The 22,100-nt window shown below is 40.6% G+C and overlaps 1 protein-coding gene across 2 annotated transcripts in view; it reads right to left on the bottom strand.

The window, feature by feature from the left end:
- ctnnd2a (catenin (cadherin-associated protein), delta 2a) overlaps window positions 1-22,100 on the bottom strand; it is a 248,652-nt gene that overhangs the window by 100,742 nt on the left and 125,810 nt on the right. For both annotated transcript variants that reach the window (XM_051410973.1, XM_051410972.1), the window contains exons 7-11: window positions 18,487-18,541; window positions 16,401-16,614; window positions 15,882-15,999; window positions 14,425-14,557; window positions 9,922-10,095 (exon numbers count right to left, since the gene is read on the bottom strand). In XM_051410973.1, the coding sequence (XP_051266933.1) occupies window positions 9,922-10,095; window positions 14,425-14,557; window positions 15,882-15,999; window positions 16,401-16,614; window positions 18,487-18,541 (694 nt within the window). The remainder of the gene's footprint in view (window positions 1-9,921; window positions 10,096-14,424; window positions 14,558-15,881; window positions 16,000-16,400; window positions 16,615-18,486; window positions 18,542-22,100) is intronic.

Genomic DNA, 22,100 nt, shown 5'->3' with positions numbered 1-22,100 from the left:
GGGGCAGAGGGAGGAAACAAGAGGCGATGGAGTTAGTGACAGTACAGCCGCGTAGAACAGAGGGTATAGAAGGGTAATGAAGCAGAGTTACTCCCATCAGAAGCGAATCCCAGTCTTTTCTGCACTCTTTGAATGGTGTCTGTGGTATGTCTGTCCTTCTGAACGTCTCATTAGTGGCCGGGGCTTTAGGCTAACACCACCAGTGTCAGTGTGCAGTCACTGAGAGACTTGACACCCAAATAGGATGAACCCCAGAGCCAAAGAGGGGGTGGGAGAAGAGTGAAAAGGAGAGAGAAGGAAAACACACAAAAAAATGGTCTGTCAATTTAATTTCATAGCATGTGCTGTGGCCAATGAATAAGAATATCTTTGGGTAGAAGTTGAAAAAGAAAAGAGAAAAGAGAAAGACTTCACCAATGATGTGATGAGATAGATCGTAGGGAACATAGAGACAGAGAAATCCCCAAAAGATGTCCTGACAAATTACTGTTTTCACTTGTCCTTTTGTTTTTACATTCTGCTACTTTGTATTCAGCTTCCCCGCACCTCTTTATGCGTTCCATTTTCTTCTTCACTCAATCTTTCTGTCTGCTCTGCCTCTCTTCTTCTCCTACCTTAAGTAAATGGAGTGCTGCTGAATTTATCATTTGCTCTGGTAATGGTGTGTTCTGACTGATGACTTGACCTTTGGGGCCAATATTGCCTGGCAAAATTCAGCGTGTGGGCGCCTGTTTATGCACAAATGTGTGTCATTGTGTATGTGGTTTTGTATTCCTGTCCATGACAGTGCCAGTCGGGGTTCAGTTAGGACTTAGATAACATTCAAGTTTAAAGTTAAGCATGCAATTGAAAGTTAAGGTTTAGGTTTGGGGTTATGGGTAAGGTAAATATGATAGGTCCTCTCAAGTATATTAAGACACATATACATGTGCACGAATGTGAGAAGGTGTGTTTTCCATGAATTTGCTAACGACCAGCACGAGGCAAACTCACTGTGCTGTTTCATGAAATATTAAACAAATCATGAAATGTGTGCCCTGTGTGTACAAACAGACGCACACACACACATGCACGCTCCACTAACACCTCTCACACCTAACGCTCTGGTGGCGTGAAATTGTGTGTGGGAGGAAGTAAAAGGGCGGGTGTGTCTTTGTATCCCCTTGCTTCGGCGCAGAGTAAACAAATTGCGGCTGTGCTCCTGCTGGCAGATTAGCGACGGGAAGGGAAACTCTATTAGTCATTTGACACAGTGATACCTCTGCAATTAGCCAGCCGGCTGAGGAGCCGGCTAGCTTGGAGCTGGGCTGGACTTTTTCTCTGGGCTGCTGAGACATGGGTGCCCTCGCTGAATGTACAAGAGATGGAGGAAAACAGGAGGAGGGATGGAGGGAGGGAGAGAGAGAGATAGGGAGAAGAGAAAAGAAGTAGAGGGAGATCAAACCAATCCTTCAAGCTTTCCATGTCCATCCCCTCTCCTCGTTCTTTCATCTCTGCCTCCATTTCTTTCAATCCTACTCTGTCTCTGTCACTCTCTTTCTCTCCATCACTCCCTTGCCCTTTTCTCCTTTCTTTACTTCTTTCTTTCCCCCTCTAGATCTGTCCCTCTCTGTCTATACCTCCATCCATCTTTTTTTTCTCCCCAATCTCTTCTGAAACCTTCCCTTTCAAACCCTGCCCTCCCTTTTGCTATAGTTCACTCCCTCTCCGCTTCCATTTTTTTGGAGTGTCATCCTCTCTCCATCATCCATTCATTTCATGTTTTTCTCTGCCTTTCTTCCCTAACACCCTTCTGTCTCACTATCTCTCTCCCTCTATTGTGGTTGTAGTAGACTATGTGATCAGAGCTGAGGACATGTCCTTTCTCTCGACACGCTTCAGCGCTCAGCACGATTACACAAAACCCCTCAGTACAGTCTCTATCTCTCTCGCGTACACACACTCGCATAGACACGCACAAGCACACAAACATGGATTTCTAAATATGCAAGTGATTGACACGGACCAAACGTGTGTGCCTGTAACACATCTTTTTCTAATGCTTTAAGGTCATGCAACAGCATGCACACACAACCTTACCCATAGCAACCACGGATGATGTGCACAAACACACACAAACACACGCACTGCTTGGTTGTGGAGGAGAGCAAGGATTAGTTTCTCCCTCTGTTTATCCCTGGGAGAGCCTCCTGGCCAACACACAGCTCTTGATGTTCCTGAGCTGGAAACACTGGAGGATGCACACACACACACACACACACGCACACTGACAAATGCCCTCCTTTGCACTTTCAGTATCAAGTATACAGCGTTTTACAGTGTGGGAGCTGTAGGACACTTGTCTCTATGAGTCAAGGTGCCATGTCTTTCACCAAGCATGCCACTTAGACTCAGCAGGGGCTCCAGGCCAGTGGCTGCTGCTAAATGTTCATGCTGCTGAAGGACAATATTGAAAGTCATAAAAAGATGAGCTTTTTTTCTTTCCATGTGAAAGGCACTCCATATATATAAGGCATACAGACACGGCAAGTTAGTCATGTATAGCAGAAACAAATTGAATTACCAATAAAGGTAGTTGGCAGAGGTTGGCAGGTTAGCCTTATTGATTTCTAACTGTAAAATGCCCCTAAAAAAAATCATTTCAACTAATTACCATAATTATTTTGTATGTTTATATGCATTTTTTCATATTGCCTTGTGTTTCTTTCATATCTTGTCTCAATGTCTTTTTATGTCTAATGTAACACTTTGAATTGCCTCGTTAATAGGTGTTACGCAAGTAAACTTGCCTTGGCTTTCCATTTTAACATTAGCATAATGTTCCTGTTGCTAAGAAAATCTGCAGCAGCTCTTAACCTCTGCATCACATTTTCAGTGTCACCAGGTTGGATTGTACATGACATTTGATAACAGTAATTTAAGGCACAAACCTGCAGGAAATAATCTTTTTAGTGTTCTTCATATTGACACATATCTGAGAATTTGAAGACATTACCCATCATATGCATCACGGTAGTATTTGTGGCTCATAGTAAATATACAAAGGGACCACAGTTATAGGAAACATGGTGGCTCAATTCTTAGCACTGTCACCTCACAGCAAGGATTCAAATCTGACAGCTGCGGCCTTGCTGTATGTTGTTTGCATTTCCCTTGTGTTTATGTAGGTTTCCTCCAGATGCTCCTTTTTTCCTCCCACAGTCCAAAGACATGCAGTTTTGGTGAATTGGATGCTCTTTATCACCCAGATGCAATGTGAATTTCCTCTCCTGTATGTATGTTACCTCTCGCCCACTGTGCTCTGAAATAAGCTTCAGCCCCCAATGACCCTGAATAAGATAAGTGGGTCAGCAAATGGATGGATATCCCACTTAACTTGAACATGACTTACTAACAAAGCAAATTTGAGTTTTGTTCTGTGTGAATAACGTAGTGACAGTGAAACAGGTTTATGAGAAAGGAAGCCTTTCTCAGAGGGATTGTTGAAGTTAATGACATTGTATCATTGTGAGGGCTGGTTATTTATGTGTATTTATGGCGTGATAAGGAACAAGATGGAGACACAGAGCAAACACAAATGTAATAAGCAATGTATGCAATGATAAACTGTGAATCAATTAATGAATAAAACATGCTTTAAACAGCAGATATGAACGTTTCTTTTCATTTGATGAAGATAGTCAAAGCTGCTTTTGTGCTGACTTCAAATGTATCTGTGTGATCTCCTAGGACAAAAACAAATGAATGTTTCTTTCTACAGTTATGAATTCATTACTGCTGATAAAACAAAGAATATGCTAATCATGTAAACTGAGATAGCATGGGGCACAAGTAGAATGTGTTTATGTCTGTGTCTGTTTCTGTAGATGCTCTGTGCATGTATTTGTCATGCGTGAAGAGTATTAGGGGCCACTGGTGTTTGTCTGAGATAGGGTGGTGCAGGGTGACTAGCACCAACTTTACTTAAACCTACATTTAGGAAGTGCCATATGTTTTCGCAAGGGAAATAATTTGTGCTGATCTGTAGAGTAAGTCAGATGCTTTGAGCTAGTAATTAAAGCTTTCTGAGGCTTCAGCAAAAACTCATAAATACTGTACGAGGTTAAGCCACAATATAAATCACATGGATTCAACTTATAAATTGAGTTGTTGTCCACAGAGTTAGTATGGTAGGTCAGTTTTATTGCCTGTCACAGTTCAGTTCATCTGTTATAAAATAGACTACAGAAGAGAAAAATCATCTGAAAATGCAGAGGAATAAATCAATTTTCACTTCCTTTCTTCCTGCCCTCCTTCCCTAGTCTCCTTTCCTTCCTTTCCCTTGTTCACAGTTTTAAACATAAAACTGGCTCAATTAAATTAATATCAGAATCTGTCTTTCAACAGTGACCTGGCTGTCATAAATTGGGCATTTAACCAGCATGACCGTTTTCACAGTAGAGTAAACATCACTTTATAAGTAAGTGCATATTCACAACTCTTTTTTAAAAGACAGTAGGTTCATTAAAAGACCAGCAGGATCAGGGGCCAAGCTGAAATTGATCCTGGCCAAACAAACCTAATCTAACCTGGTGACAGACAGAGCCTGGTGAGTGACACACTAGAGTAACTGGGGATATGCTTCAGCCAAAAGGTCTAACAATGCTGCAGTGCTTTAGTTTCCTGCACTACGGTTTTATCGGGCACTAACTGATAAATAACTAGTGATTAAGGTCTGCTGAGACTGATGAATTTCCAATGTTGCGTCTTAAAAAAATCAGCATAACCATGCATCTCGCAATGATCGGTACAAAACACTGTAATTCCACTTACCACTATTACTTCGTATAGACTGCAGCCACACAGCATACAATGTGTGCATGTAGCTCAAAGGAAAATGTCTATGCATCTATGCATATACAGTATGTGTGTATGTATTTAAAACAAATAATGTTTAAATCATGTTCAAACATTATATGTAGCTAAATAAAGTTTATGTCCATCAACATTAGCTGCATAAATGCACACACACACACACACACACACACACACACACACACACACACACACACACACACACACACACACACACACACACACAACCCAAGTGACTATAATTAGTATTATAAACCACATTTGGACACTGGAGGACATGTGCCAAATGAAAATGAGCCTATTCCTTTCTTTTCAAGGATCTGTCACTTTTTCTATTTAAGAGGTGCCCTGAACTTTTCCTGCCTCCTGGTCAGAAGACGCGCGCTAACTGCGCCCTCTCTCAAGTCCTCTTCCGTCTTTATCCATTCCTCCCTACTCTCTTGGGCTTGTTTTTTCTCTCTCATCTCTCCCCTTCACCACTCTCTCTGCTCTGTCCCCCTCATTAGGGTGTCAGATCTCATTACAGAAGGAACATAGCAGATTTAAAGGGGAAAGCATATTGGTTTACTGGTTTGATGCAAACCCTGCTTCATATGTCTTTCTCTCCTTTATACTGTGCATGTGTACTATAATGTGCACATTTAACAATGGCAAAAGGGACCAGTGCTATAGAGCTGCAATTTAAAACAAAAATAATCCTGCTTTGGTGTTTGAGAAACATCATAACACACACACACACACACACCACACACACACACACACACACACACACACCCTTGTGCTTATGTAACAGAGTAGATCCCTTGTCCTGGGAACTGCATGAATTTAATTGTGTGTTCACATTTTTGTGATTCCTATAACACTACAGGTATCACTGCATGAATCAAAAAATGGAGTCAGAAGGACAAAGCAAGTAAGAATGAGGCAGAAGCCACACTGCACCAGACCAAAGGGTATGCCAAAACTTTAAAGATTATGCAAGGAATTTATGCAGAGATGTGAACATCTCCCTTTTTTTCATATACACCTATGGTAAAAAGCTATGGCTAAAGTTAACTTTAGAATATCCAAGATGAGGCTCATAATTTGCTTTGTTTTTTGGAGTGGATGCAGAATAAAACACTGTCCATGGAGCTGTCTGGCTGGCAGGCGATAAGACAAAAGCACAAAATTACAGGACTGACCACAGTAGTATTTCTGTAGTGACAGAAAATGTGGTGTAAAACACTTGCCAAGTATGACACAAAATGCAAATTCATATTTTTTTCTCATACAGCTTTATGTAATTTGGTTATCTGGTTGCGTTAATGGCTGATAAAATTTGAACTTGTTACTTACTGTGGCTTATTGATTAATGATTGTAGAAGAATGTGTGTCTGTCTCCCCTAAAGATACTGGAGGGAGCAATGTTAAACTACATAACACCCCTTATCAACAGCAATAGTTCAACCTGGCTACTAGATGCACCTGACAAATAGTCGTGGCAGTGAATCTACCCATTCTCGCTGTCGCCACCTGAGCTACATGCAGGTCTGATGATGGGCTATTAAAGAGAAAAAGTGCCACATCCGTTCAGAGCCGCTGTTATTCCCAGTGGTCACAGTCATTAATACAGACCAAGATAGCATTCGTGAAATAAGGAGGGAAGGTACAAAGGCAAAAATGTAAGAGCAAAGGAAGGAGGGGAGGGAAAAAAAGGGAGAAAACAAGGAGGGAAGGTCAGAGGAAAGGAGGGAAAGAGAAGGAAGGAATGAACAAAGGTGAAAGAGTTAAAGCAAAAGATTTTACTGATGCACTTCACTGGGCACTGTCCTCTGAATTAATAGAGACTATGATAGATAATATAAAGGAGTAGCAAATAAAATAAAAAGAAAGGTAGGAATACATATAAAACATGAAGAAAATAATAGGAAGCAGAAAGAGAGAGAGGTCACTAAAGAGAATAGAGAGCGCGAGGCCGATGTCAGAAACAGGGAGACTGTAACAAAAAAGACTGTAGGCTGACTTCAAAAACACACAATGTCTTTTTGGAAAAATAAACAAGTGTCTTAACCACATCCTGAGGCTTCTTCTTGCTGTGATTCTTCTTTGTACCATAATGCATGTGTATGCACGTGTCCGTTAGAGACGCTGTGACCATGCAGGAATAATCGCTTGAAATAGGCCACATTAACCTGCAGTCCTCTGGGGCGCTGGCCTGGTTTAATCCAAGAATGAAACACTGCACACCCCTGCCTACACACATGCATAGTGAACACACAGATACCCACCCATACTCACACAATAATATTGTGCTGAGCATGGATATGCTGGGAATATAAGATAGGAAGAGAGGATGCAGAGGGTGAGACAACCGTGACTAAGTAAAACCGAAGAAGGGTGTTTGCACGTGGGAGGGAGGTCTGACCAGATACTGCACCACACACACACACACACACACACACACACACACACACACACACACAGTCACACAGGTGGAGCAGATGTTTAGTAGCATCTTATTTTTAGATTTTCCTCAGTTGTATTTATATCAGGTGACAATGATGTTAATCTACAGTAACACTAAGGCCAACCATGAACATAGAAGTGAACTGAGCTGTGACAGACAGACAGCTGTTCTAAACTGGACCTGACTGAATTGTCAAGTGTGTTGTCAAACTGTTGTCCACTGCACTGCAAGAAAATGCCAGCAGACTGCCCACGACTACAGGTCTGTGTGTTTCTTGGTGTTCTTACTAGGTGGAGGAAACTGGTAGTAGTTACAGGTTCCTCAAAATATAAAGTAAATCATCATCCAAGAGCCGCACTCTTCAAAATACAATTGCAGGTGACTGTGTATTGAGGGTAGGTGACTGAGCCAAGGATGCAGCACAAAGTGCCTAATTTGGTTGTTGTTTTGCCTCTTACAAACTTACCAATTTGATTAAATTAACCATGACCCCACTATGTGTCTACTTTATTTGCTTTTTCTTCATGTCCTGTTCGCTCCCTGTTTCTCATCTCTTGTCTCTCTGTTCTAAACTGGGTCAGGAAACAACTACCGTAGAAAAAAACAGTGCATGTACAATTATAGTCCCTTAAATTGCTTTTGTTGTATCATGCAGCTCCTCTTCATAGTTAAGTGTCCAGTTAAGTAATGTGGTGGCCCACGCTCTCAATGAATGCTGTGAGCTTCATTTGACTGCAAGTGCCTTGTTTAAATTGGCCTTGAATTAGCCTGACAATGTGCACCGTATATATACCCACTGACTACAGCTTTGCACATTTTGGAGTGAAATACAGCACAAACGTCTCCCTTCTCTTTCCACCAAAGGAATGACTTATAGCATTAATTACATTGATCCATGCCAGCTTAATGAACCAATAATGTGAGGCTGCCAATGCCAAGAAAAGGCACAATGACATAATTAATGACTTACTGCTCACCATGTCAGGAAAGCCCTTATCAGTTCTCTATGTGCTATCACTCTGTGCATTATGAATCCTTATTAGACAACCACCCCAGTCACAGCACATACTGTTCCTGTGACTAAGAGCAAGCCTTAATACAATGGCATGGTAACTTCAAGGTGCGGTTCATCTTTGTTGTGTTGATTTACCACTGCAGTTACATGGCCCAAGCGCAGTACGGGTACAACTATGTATGGGGTGGAAACGGCTCATGCTGCTATACTCTGATGGAGAATTTAGCTCAAACAACATGAGACAATCTATTAAAATTCTGTATTATAGGAGAAGCGTATTGTAAACCTCAAGTGTTGCAATTAAATGTACATGGCCTAATCCACAGTCTATTGATTTTTGTAGCTGCAAATTTCCTTTGTGAGTTTTCTTATACCCATCTATTGAAGCTACAAATACAAGGCACAGTAAATTATAGATAACAGTGAATCCTCTCTGTACACTTCTAAAGCACACTTATTTAATTAATTCCTGCTTGCAAAGACAATCCTATCACTGTATGCACTGTTCAGAATTTCAGCGACAGTAATCAAAGCAATATCCCACAAGAATAAGAGCAAACCCAATGACCCCCTAACTCTGAAATGTGCTTCAAAAGCTATGCTCTGTGCTTAAAGGCAATTCTCACTCCTTTCAAGTGAGTCAAACTGATCAACTCAAACGCTGGTCTGGAGTGGCATATTTACTGCTATGATTCTGACCCAAATGCTAATGATAGCTATTAAGGCTAGGCTGGTTAATGACATCGAGGGAGCTGTGAACGTGGCGTGACCGACTTGGGTGTTTTCATGTGGGTATGATACGGTAATGGGATTAACATGGCATACCTAAACCCACATTGAGATTAGCTCAATGAGGCCCTATTAAAAATACATTGCTGGCAACAATGGAGTTACAGAGGAAACGGGTGAGAGTGTGTCTGACTGTGTGAGTTCGATAGAAAACGTGCCCAACCGTGCTTCAAAAAGAAACACCATGCACTTTCTAAATAACAAAAGGGTCAGTGATGGCTTTTTCAACACTTCTTATTTCCTATTCTTGTGTATTTTCTCCATTTGTCCTAGGGTTGGTTGGGTGTAGTTGTTGGAAATGGGGAAAGTGGAACTGACTACAAAGCACAAAGAAGGACCATTAACCAAAACAGGAAAAGGGCTGTAACATTCAACTCGTGGGTAAAAAAACATTGTACTGATGAGTGTTGTATGTATACCAAACACTGACTGGGTAAGCAAGCATCAATTAACATGAGGGGAATGCGTGCTGTGTGACTGATTGAGAAAATAAGACTAAACGGATGTAAATTTAGCTCCTAATGAACACATCTTTTGCCTCCTCATATAAGTTCATCCCAGGTCCATTATTAAGTTTATGTATAATCTACAGTGTTTGCAGGGAAGGGGGTGCCACTGCTAATATACATTAATATATCAAATATTCAAGGATGCAAGAGTATGCCAAAGTCTTCTAAGGAGTTTTAAGATACATTTTAGGTTTAAGACTATTAGAAAAGCCAAATAAAAATAAAGGGGATACATTCAGAGAGACATGGTAAAATGCAAAACTGCATAAAGGTAACTAATAATACAAGCTCAGGGAGGGTCTTACCGGTGTTGTTGCGAAAGGGGCCTGTATCCGGCCCCTGGCTCTGGCTAAGGCTCCTCATGGGGCCCTTGTTGTGGTAGACACGTTCTTCATAGATGGGATCTATGTGGTGCTCTGGGGACCCCAAGGGCCGAAGGGGCTCCTGACTGTGCTGACTACTGTAGGAGCCACGAGAGCCTGGGGAAAGTAGAGATGAAAAAAAAGATATAAGAAAGATAGGAGGACAGAGGATGAAAGAGAGAGGACAAAATGAGGGAGAGGTGCAGTGCGTGAAGTAAGGAAGGGTGGCACAGAGGGACTGAACACATGTATTTTAAGAATGTAAGGAAAAATGAAGATGGGTTGCAATTTCATGCAGGAAATGGAAAGGAAGCGGAATGGGAAGGCAGTGATAAGAACCACAGAGGATAAAACAAGATATACAGAGGATGTGAGAGAAAGAGAGGATAAAGAAATAAATAAGGACACGCGAATGTGGCAGAGGATAGATTGGTACCCAAGAGAGACAAGAGAAAAGAAAAGGAACAGGTGTGGAGATGATGGGTGAAAGTCAGTAACAGTGATGATGAGAGGGAAGAAAGGGAAAGGAAAACTCAACAAAAAGCAAGCCTATACGACTTCTACGTTTTCAGACTTGTCCATTTTCACCCTGCACTTGATGTTACATAGCAGCAAGTGACAAACAGTATACTGTTTATAAAAGGGACAGATAAGGGTGCTGGTGCGTGTATATGTTTATAAGAATGGTAGGAGAAGTGGCGAGTCTCTCTCTTGTGAGAGATATGCCAAATCAGAAGTACAAAATAAATGACAGAAAAATAAAGAGAGAAATGCATAGCAACACATGAGATAGGAAGAAATAGGCAGAGACGGAGAGGGACGGAGAAAAAAGAACGAGAGAAAGAGAGAGATGCCTCTGTATTTCATTTTTTTAATCTCCGCTGAACACATTGCTGGTCGTCAGCTATAAAATAATAAGATGTACTGTAGTGTCCCCCCTCTTGCTCTGTGTTTGGCAGGAATCCCACAGACACAAGACATTGACAGCAGGCATTTGTTCATTACACAGCAGAACAAATGTAAGGCCTCCCCCTGAAAACCCACAGTGCAAAATTAAAATCAGGAAAGAGAATAAAAGGAGGAGGCTGGGGGGGAATATGAAGACGAGTCAGCGGGGCTTGGGTGTCATCACGGCAGAAGATAAAGTGAAAAGACGTGCACATACTCATATATACACACAGACTTAGAAAGCCACGAGTGACTGAGAGAAAGAGAGACGGTCCAGTGGAGCTAACGTCGTATCATATCGCATTAGCTCTCAGTCGATGGCAAGTCGCGTGCCAAGGATTTTCCAGAGGATCAACGGGGACGAATGCAGCGCTCCAAGACTCTGAATCAAACCTCGGTGTGTATCCACCATCAACTTAACACAGTCAAAATCCCACAACCCTTCAGATCATATTAGAAATCGATGCATGTGAGGCACTCAGCCATCTCAGTAGGATCAAGTAAATGCTGTAGTATTTGTTCCAGCCTAGGATCGGTGTCTATTTCTTGTCTTAACTGTCCCATAAAGTCAAGTCTTTCCAAGAGTATTTTATAGACAAAACACAGTGAATAGAAATACAGTTTAGGAGTTTGTTATTATTTTATTATTATTATTATTATTATCATTATTATAGTTTTCAAGGTACGGTGGTGCAAGGGGATGGACAAGACCCTGCCTGCTCTGTGTCTATTTCTTGTCTTAACTGTCCCATAAAGTCAAGTCTTTCCAAGAGTATTTTATAGACAAATCACAGTGAATAGAAATACAGTTTAGGAGTTTGTTATTATTATTATTATTATTATTATTATTATTATTATTATTATAGTTTTCAAGGTATGGTGGTGCAAGGGGATGGACAAGACCCTGCCTGCTCTTCCTGTACCAAATAATAAAGCATTGGTTTGCCTCAGTATGCCTGTCTTGAGCATGACTGTGGCAAAGACACTATAGCGTTTTACTGTGTCCTCCTTTCAACACTGTGGTTAACTGACTGGCCTGTTTACCTGCCTTGCTAACGAAAATGTAGACTGCCTCCTGTCACACTCTGCTAGCCAGCAGTAGCCAGACAGAGAAGACAAACAGAGAGAGTCAGAATAAGGGAGAGAGAAAATGAGATAAAGGAGATCTTAAAGTTTGAACACTACAACACCCACTGAGCTCAACTGAAATTAGGTGAATTTAGAAGCAGATAGACAGTGGGAAGAGAAGCAAGAAAAGGAGAGAGTTGGTCAGAATATGCATGAAGGAGTGCTAATTAGAGTCATGGACACACCCATTAACGGCATGACTCATCCCAGCTCTCTCTCTTCCTTCATGCCTTTCTTCTTTGAAGTCTTGGTGAGTCGGTTTTATTTCTTTATTCATTTATTTTTTTGACTCACAAGGGCCCACTCCTGGAAGTACTGACCTCTTTCTTTCAAAGGGAGAGGGAACTTTAAGAAGAGAAGATAGAATGATGCACAGAGAGAAAAGAGAGAGAGATGCCCTCCCATGATGTTTAATTCTGTAAAATATTTAAAAAAGATAACAAAATTTCAAAAACAACTCTGGTCCCTTAAGGGCTCGGTCCTGTTTGTGTTGTTAAAAAGAAAGCAAACTAAATATCTCCTACACCTACAGTAAGAAAGAAGATATTACATTCTTAGCTTTTTCATATGAACCATGTCCCATACCTACTGTAATTCTAGCTGGCATGGGTGGTATATCTGTCAAGTTAAGACTCAATATCAAAGCTGATCCTATACTTCCAACAATTTTCTGGGCCAGGCGAATCAAAAATAGAACAGGACCATATATTAAAATATCCAAGGGATCACTGCTGTGCCTGAGGCTCCAATGTCAACCCCTAGTCAGTGTCAATGCCAATGAAGCTCAATCTCTAAATATCAGCCTACATCTCGGTTTTATTAACTGATAACTTTTAATTATGTTTATATGCTAAAAGATCTTTGTCATTCATTTTCTTCAGCTTGGTTTTATGCTACTGTGATATTTATACACAATGGACGGTAGCACTCAGGCCATTTCATGCAGAAAGCACACAGAGGGAATTTCTTTTTTTAGGTGATTTCAGTTTTACCTAGCTTAACTCCACTGTAGAGTAGGTGCTGTAGAGCTGTTAAGTACCTCTCCAAACAGGCTACTCAGATGAACTCTACCGTGCCTTTTACAGGAGAATATCACCCACTGGGGATAAGTAAAACTCTGACTAACAGTATCTACAAATAATTCTAGGTTGGCAGTATTTTGGAAATATTGCCAGTATCAAAAATGACAGACAATTACAGTGAAGCATTTCAAAGTAAATTTCCAGTGCCGATAAGTTGCCTTTAAATTGCTCTGATATAATCAACCACAGTGTGGTAGTCCAAGCTCATGAAAGCAAATTCTGATAATCATATGACCCAGGTCTGCTAATTATAGTGACAGTCTGGGATCTCTTTTCCAACGGGACTCATGCTCAGTCCTTTATTTTCTTCTTTATTTAAAATATCCACAAGAGATGAAACCCCAGGTGTTATGTCCTCAGGGTAAAGCCATGAAGGTCATGTTCTTCATCAGTATGGCTCCAAGTTTGAACCAATTAAACTTACTCCAGAGCTTCAAAACAGTGCCACCTGGTTTAATCAATATTAATCTTGTCAAATATTGCATTTATGTAAAAAAGTCAACCTGTGGCAAATTTTCTAAATCTTAAAAACCCCTGAAAAATAAAAATAAAAACTGATATAGTAACATGAAGAGTAGTAAAGCTTCTTCTTATGCTTGGCAGCACAGTGCATACATTTGACTCAAGCCAGATGAAAGAAGAAGGCCTACTCTCAGTGGTACTTACAATACAAGTCTTGAGAATTTAAAGTCCTGGAAACAGTATCTACAGTATTTAATTTCAACAGGCACAAACAGCCAACCTCAAATACAATTTCAAACTATGCCACTAGGACCATAAACAATTTCCACAACACATTTTCATTTTATGTTTGACATTCAGCCAACTCAATTTTGTAGAGTCAATGCAATTGCAGGAGCAAATAAAAGTCTCTGTTAGCCTGATGCTGCCTGTACTTAGACCAGTGTCATTCTAAAAGATTCAACTCCCAGACACAGCAAACAGATCTTACTCATAGACACAATTAGAATCAGAATCATTTTAATCTTCTTAAAGCAGGTCTGGCAGTTACAACAGACCTGTTCATAAACAGCTTATAATTCACAAATGTAATTGCCCAACAGCTAGTGAATTCATTTTGTTCTTCTTTAGAAAGGGCAGCCACAAATATGCTCTGACACCTTTCGTGAGCAAGAGCTGCGAGTGAACAGAATAGATAGCCCCTCCTATGTTGAACAAAAGAAGAAAGATATGGACAGAGTAAGGTTACTAGTTTCCTGCGGTGGACTAACATGTTTGGGTTTATGTGTATGAGCATGTGAAACTGCATGAGTGTGTGAATTCCCACCTGCCAGACTGCCAGGCCTCTGCAGTGTAGCAGTAGCGTAGAGCTCGTGGGAGATCTTGTACTGGTCAGAAGCGTGGTGAGCTGCCAGACGTTTGGGAGACAGAGTGGCATAGCTCCCTATGCCTGAACTCATCTGCAAAGACAAGAGTTTTTATTGTAAATAAGCTCAGGGAATGTACAGGGTGAAGTCTATACACTGGTGTAATTACTTCCTGTAAGATTACAGTGTTTTGGCAGCCAAATGTTAACAGCTGACATGCCTGATATGTTTCAATTTCTGTGGTTCAGTTTGCCCCAGTATTTTCTTCCCAATTTAATTTGCCAATTTACTTTGGTGTCTATATCAAACTGAGAAACTTTTGTAAAATGAGCTTATAAATTGAAATTGGCACTATGTGTATACCATGTCCAAACCACTTAGACTTAAGAATGTAATTTAAGAGGAGAATCCCCACGCTAAAAATACTTCTCATCATGGTCCAGTGTGAGATATTGGATCCAACGAATGTACCTAAGAAACTACAGGTTTGATAAGGTGCTATTTGAAAAGATTACACAACTAAAACTGAGTTGTATAGATTCTAGTTTGAAGATATGAATCAATCTGTAATTGCTCTGGAGCTGCAAGATGCTGTTCTTTGTCATGATTAAAGATCTGACAAAGTGGACAAGAATATAATCCTCCCTCTAACTCCCAGCTGCCTTGCATCAATCAATATAATGACTATATAACATTATACTTAAATAGAATAGTACAACTGTCAATTACAGCTCTGTTAAAAAAACTAATATCGGGCATTACTACTGATAAATACAGTACTTAAATATAATCTTTGTACTATTATGGTGCACACAATAGCCACAGTAAACACTTTCTAAATCTACTGTCTATAACATCCTCTGTAACTAAAAACACAATGTAAATCTGTGGAAAAATATACATACAATATACATAAAATAAATGTGCACTAGGTAGAATAAATAAATTCTTTCAAGGGATAATAAAATAATTATCAATCCAGGTCAGGATAGAACTGAAAAGAGACTGGTCGCAGGAAGAATCAACATACTTTGATCTCACAATTTACTTCACTGAAGAAGGGTGATTGGTTCTGTGTGCACATTAAGTGTGGTTCATTAAGTTGAACCTTAATGAACCATGTTACAATCACGTTTATAAAATGTGTTGACAAGCACAAGTGTTGTTCAGCAATTTTAACATTGATTTTACTCAGAGTTATAGAATAGTTTATAATCGCATTAACTCTAGTATTGTTGCTGTTGCCTTGGTTTTATTCAATACAGTACAGTGTACATTACAGTGTACAATCAGTAGCATTTGTAATGTAATTTGAATGCATGTTTCACATAAAAGTATTTATATTTAAATCCCTGGTAACACAAAATGCATTTCCTTTCAACAGGTGCACACATTGTGAGACTGTAACACTCTGTACCTGGTGAAGAGGCGACGATGATGAGCTGGCCCCTCCCCCTGCTGCTGTAGAGTTAGGTGGAGATGCGACCCTCAGGGGAGACCCGCCCCCTCCTGCTGTTGTCACAGCAACTGTGGTGCTGGAAGACAAATGGGCAAAGTAAAGTTATTTATATGAAAAATAATGAGTTAAAGTGATTCATTCCACATCACATCACAGAAAATGTCACATGCCTTTATGTGTGAAGTGTGTGAGTTTTTATTCACTGCATGCTGGTATATATTGTAGGGGTATTAACTCCAAAGACAATCTTCCCTTTCCATTCTATTCTACTGTAGTCACTCATTGTTTATTTATCTTTTCTCTTATGTCTTTAAAACCTTTGAATGAGGCTAATATGTTACATACAGTCATTCTTTCAAATGCCATTCCCTTTATTTACCTTCAAAAACCATCCTCTATTACACATCTATTATACATCACTTTCAACGACAATACATCAAAATCAATATCAATGTCACAATCACTGTGGCTCTCAACCTGTATGACTTGGCCAGTCGATTAGCAGGAGACTGTTTGCTGGGAGAGGAAGAGGAGGAAGGCAGGCGTTGAGTGGTAGAGTAACCCGGTGCGTCGGAGGATGACCCTAGGCGCTGGAGTTTACTGGGAGAACCGGATCCCGAGCCTCCTCCTCCTCCAGACAGAGGGGAACTGACACGCTGGGCAGGTAAGGTGGAGCTGGAGTAGTAAATACCTGGAAAACAGGGGAAGGGAGAGAAAACTCAATAAACACAGGAAGCAGAAGAATGAGTTAGAATTTGGTGAGGCTGATAACAATGATTTGGAGTACAGATACAGGTAGGACATCTAGGAGCAAAACACATTTTACAACAGGATGATAACAGAGCAAAAAAATATGTAAAAGTCTAGAGTGAGTGGAGGTTAACAAAAGCCTAAAATTGCTCAACACTGAAGTCAAAATGCAACGCTAAAATACAAGTTCATTCAAGGGACAAGTGCATGATCTGCTATTATGTTTACGTAGCCTCTAGCCAGGTCTATGTGTAGCATGGTATTGGAGTCCTTCCCAGAAAATAGAAGGGTTGTCTCCACGCAGCTACAAGTTGCTGTAGTTGTGCCTATGCACCAAACAGCAGTTTGGAGTATCTGGCCTTTGTGGAGTCTCTGGATAGGGTCCTGGAAACAATACTGCCTAGGTAGCTATTGTTCGCTCACGTGGGAGAAACAACAATGGAGAAACCTGGAGGGAGATGATTGGGGGAATGGCCTGCCCACTCTCAACCTGAGTGGTACGTTGTTATTGGACTTTTGTGCTAGTCATGGTATGGGTTTGATGATCAACTTTGTGGTCGTATCATCAGACCTGCAGCTGTTTGTCTTGGACACTAAAGGTGGAGCAGAGCTTTTAGTGAGTTGGATCAGATACTGAGGGAGGCTGCCGGAGAGACCTGGTAAACCCAAATGTGTAGTACGGGTGAATTGGGAACAGCTGGCTGAAGCCTTGGCAGTATCTTTAACTCCCACCTCCGGAAGAATATCTCATGCATCCCAGAGAAGGCTGGGGATAGCAGGGGAGTAGAACTGCTGACCTTGACTGGGGATGTTGTTGTACAGATGTTGGAAAAGCTCTTTGAGGAACTCCTTCACCCAAACAACATGTCTCCTGCTGGACTGCTGGTTTGAAGACCAGAGTTTGAATACTTGGCGGAAGCAATACGATGTTATATTATATTATATTATATATAATATTGTGAATCATGGTGATGATTGTTATTTTTCTATATTTTGTAACCCCCTTATTTATGAGAGGCACAGTGGGAGTATGGGGTACTGGGGCTATGAGACATCCAGTCCTTATATAATCAGAGTGAGAACTGTGTTCATATTCTCGGCAAGAAGTCAAACACGTAACTGACAGAATGAAATTGCGGGTACAAGATGCCAAAATGAATTCTCTCCATATGGTGGCTGAGCTCATCCTTAGTGATAGGGTAATAAGACAAGACATCTGGAGGGAGCTTGGAGTAGAACCACTGCTCCATTGCACTGAAAGGAGTCAGTGATTCGGGCATCTGACCAGGATGCTTCTGGCCTTCCAGGCAAATACAACCGGTAGGAGATCCAGATGCTGGAGAGACTAGACCCCACCACACCAACCCCAAATAAGCAGCAGAATTTTACCTAAGTAAAAATACATGCTGTATTGGGACATCTTGAGTGTGATCATCAGTGTATGTAAGTCAATAAAAAAAGACAGAAAACACCAAGCTGGATAAAGTAGAATATAGCCAATTTAAGTAGTACCATACATCAATCATTTAGCACAAACCATAGAGGCTCCAGAGGTGGAAGATAATATGTTTACAAATGAATGGAGAAGCGAAACAACATGTGAGAAAATTATAAATACAGCAGGCTTTGAAAACATTCTACAAGCAAGGTTTTTATTTTCAATTCTCATGCATGTCTGTCAATGTCTGCAAATGTCATCTCTGTGTATCCACAGCCCTTCATACTATGTCAATTTAATGTATTATAAGGAAAATGCATCTCCATGAAGAGAGAGGGAGAAGGGTGGGGAAGAGAAGGAGAGGTGAGCTCTTACCTGACCCTGCCCCAGGTTGTGATTGTTGCTGCTGGGCTGCACGACTAGATGTCACCTGAGGTTATGCAGGGAAAGACAGAGCAAGTGAGGGAAGAAGCGCCATGACAAGGAAGAAGGGATGAATAGAGGGAGTGATTAGTGGGCGAGGGAGAAGTTGGGAGGAGGGAAAGGGAGAGACAGAGTTAAGAAACATGGGATAAAAAAGAATAAAGTAGTAGTAGTTGCCATCAAAAAGTTTTATGCACAATGAGTTCAGTCAAGCCTTTGAGGAGTCCTGAATGGACCTAGAGCAGCTAGTAATGAAATCCCTTAAGGAACCGAAGGGTGATTCAAACAGACTCATAGAAGCAGACCATGAAGTCCTAGGAGCTCAGCTGACTGAAATCATTTGTCACAAAGCCTTGTTGCACCACCTACTCAAAGTAGACAGAAGGATTACAAATCCATGGTATATTCATCTCTTAATATCTATCACCTGTCGTCATAAACTCCAATCTTCGCAAACCCTTTAAATAATTGAATCCGTTATTAAAATTAGATAAGATAAGAATTAGACAAACCCCATTGCTGTAAAATCACTCAAATTGATTTTGCATGGTATAATATCATACACTGTAAGTCAACAGTGCAGCCTTGACTGCAATGTGCAATTAATTCCTTACAGATGAAGTCATGTGTGAGGCAAAGTTAGAGCATGAGATGCCTTCTACCACACACCACATGCTGGTCTATCCTAATATATTCTCCTTAGTCTCCAGAGACAGTAGGGGGGAGCATATGCCTGTGCTCAACTGAGCCTCATATAGCCTTATGTTGATGCGTAGAGCTGTAAAGGTGATTCAAATACATTATTACTAGCCTGACATGGCTGCAGTTGTACAAGGCCACATTATGCAGGCATACAGTTACTAAGTCACCTTGGAGCAATGCATATAGTTACAGTATTTACTCTCAGGCAGCCAGATAACTTAGAATACACAAACCTTCTGATTGTTAGAATTAAACTTACTAATAATCACAATTTCATACAATGACACATCATGATCAAAAACATATATATATTTTATTAGATTTGTTTCATTAACATTAACAAGGTGAAAATAAATGGTTTGGTGTTAACACTGCTACACATGTACACTTATGCATGTACACGTATGCAAACACACAATGTGAATGACCACAAGCATCTGATCATCCAATAATCAGTCTCACAAAATGCAAACACACTCCCACACACATCAACAATCTGGAGTTACGTTAGAAGGCTACATTTGTAACAGTTTCCAGGTGTGAAAATAAAGCGTGCCTACTCAGCAAACATTCCCTGGATAAATATAGCAACACACACAAGCACACAATCTCCTATTGTGTTCTCAATGGCAGTCTCTGGTTTTATATTCCTGCTTCATGATGAGTCAAAGCATGTCTGCTGAAGACAACGGGCCATTGGTTCCAGTATTGCTTTGTTTGCAAAGGGGTCACGGAAGCTGATTTATCTCTGGCTGAGTGGATTAGAAATCTCTTTCTAAAAAATCTGATTTACAGTTTATGGAAGCAAAAAGGTAGAGTTATAGAGAAAGGGAAACATCGATAAGGACCGAAAGAGTGGCAAATTGGTCAAATAAGGAACAGGTAAAATACATAAGTAAGCAATGGTACGGTAGCTTCCATATATCTTCTTGCATGTTCTTGACTCAGTAACATGACACTGTGTGTTTCTGCCTCTGTGTTCTTGTGTGTGCGGAGATGCTGAAAGGGTACAGTGTAGCATTAAACCTTGAGTTGCTAGATCCACCCTGATCTCAACACATGAGAAGAAAATCCTGACGGAAGCTGTAACTTAACCTGGCTCAACAATAAAAGATGGGGTGAGGTTTACTCTCAAACCAACAACACGGGATGGTAAATATACTGATATAATCATTGCTACAGTCAAAATATGTGGACATGAAGATAAAAATGGCTAAACTTAAAGAAAGCTGCTTGAAATTTGGGTCCCATTGATAATAAGCAAGTACACACCTTCATCCAAATGAGTTAGAGAGGGTGACATTACATGCAGGGTGGGATTAAGCAATAGAAATACGTAACTATTTAAGACAAACATTTTGTGCTATAAGTGCCATCCACCTGCCCCACTGACTCCAATGTTAACCGAGACCAGAAATTTCAGGAACTAAACATTCCCTCTCTCTAGCATGATGTAAAACCCTAGGTAATAGGAATCACGCTTCTCAGCTTAATCTCTATTAAATGAACTATCTGTAACAGAAGCCACTAAGAATGCAGTTACCATCACCATTGCAAACCTGGTGTTAATTACGCCATATATGTAAATACATTCACTCACACTTCTGTAAGTCGGCATTTTCAGACCGGAAAAATAAATAGTATAAATGGGATTATGTGTTTAAATGCATCACTATCCATAACTTTACTGAAATATCCCGGGGAACGTACCCAACCCTTTCTAATAGCTGGATATACAGCTAACAATGGATTACTGCAATTAGTTGCAGTCTTTAAAAAATGTTTAAGTATTTGAGGTGATAATGGAACTTATGGTAAATGTATGTGTAAGTGTTTTATTTACACAATGTCACTAGATCTATTTGTTTGAGTGCACATGGATAAAGGGTTATTAGAGAGTGGATTATTAAAAGTGTCTATAAACAGCCAGAAAGACATCTTAATCGGGATGTGAGCCACTATCCAGAACAGTGTGCACCATAAAAATCTGCTATATAAGTCCCCTGTGTTAGTTTAGTAGGTTATGAAGCCAATTGAGAGATCCAAAGCTGATGAGATGCAGGCCACAAAACTGAGTTTAAGAACCTTATTATTGGTTTATGTTACTTGAGTGTGTTGAACACTGCATATGTGTCATTGAGATGCAAAGTGAGACAGAAATGGACTGATGAAGACTGATGAGCGGGGAAATGAAGAAATTAACAGCTGGACGGGTGATGGGTGAATAAATGATAAGTATAGATGAATTGTTGGCTGAGGTAACTAATAGATAGAAAGCCTGACATGCTGTGTGGTGGAGAGCACATACTCGATCCCATTCTATGTCATCTTGCATTGCTGCTTCTTTTCTCCTCCAGTAAAACACTGGGATGTTTGAGGTGCGATGTATCCATGCATTATTAAAGCAGGACCTCTCAGGGTTATAAATACCCTACAGAAGAGCAGCAACATGCTAGACCTTTCACTTTCTCTCTCAATCTCCCTGAAAGTCACTTGTGCAAACTTTAAACAAATCCCCCCCCCGAAAAAAATTGCATATTCATGTGCACAAGCCTCCAAGCACACCAACAAATCCTGCATGTACTGCACATGCATGCAAGCTGCACCTGCCTATCGAGCAGCACTGGCTTGCGTAAAGCTATTCATGAGCAACAACCCCTGCTGACAACACTGGCCCCATTACACTGACAAGCCAAAAAACATCAGAGAGGAAGATACACACACACACACACACACACACACACACACACACACACACACACACACACACACACACATACACAAATACACGCTCATGCTCACAAAGACAGAGATGGTGAGCAGAGAGGACAGGGAAGGAAGAAGAGAGGAGGGAAAAGAGGACA

This window comes from Dicentrarchus labrax, unplaced genomic scaffold, assembly GCF_905237075.1.
Source record: "Dicentrarchus labrax unplaced genomic scaffold, dlabrax2021, whole genome shotgun sequence".
NCBI lineage: Eukaryota > Metazoa > Chordata > Actinopteri > Moronidae > Dicentrarchus > Dicentrarchus labrax.
The sequence above is the reverse complement of the archived record's forward strand: the minus strand, read 5'-3'. Positions and strand labels throughout refer to the sequence as shown.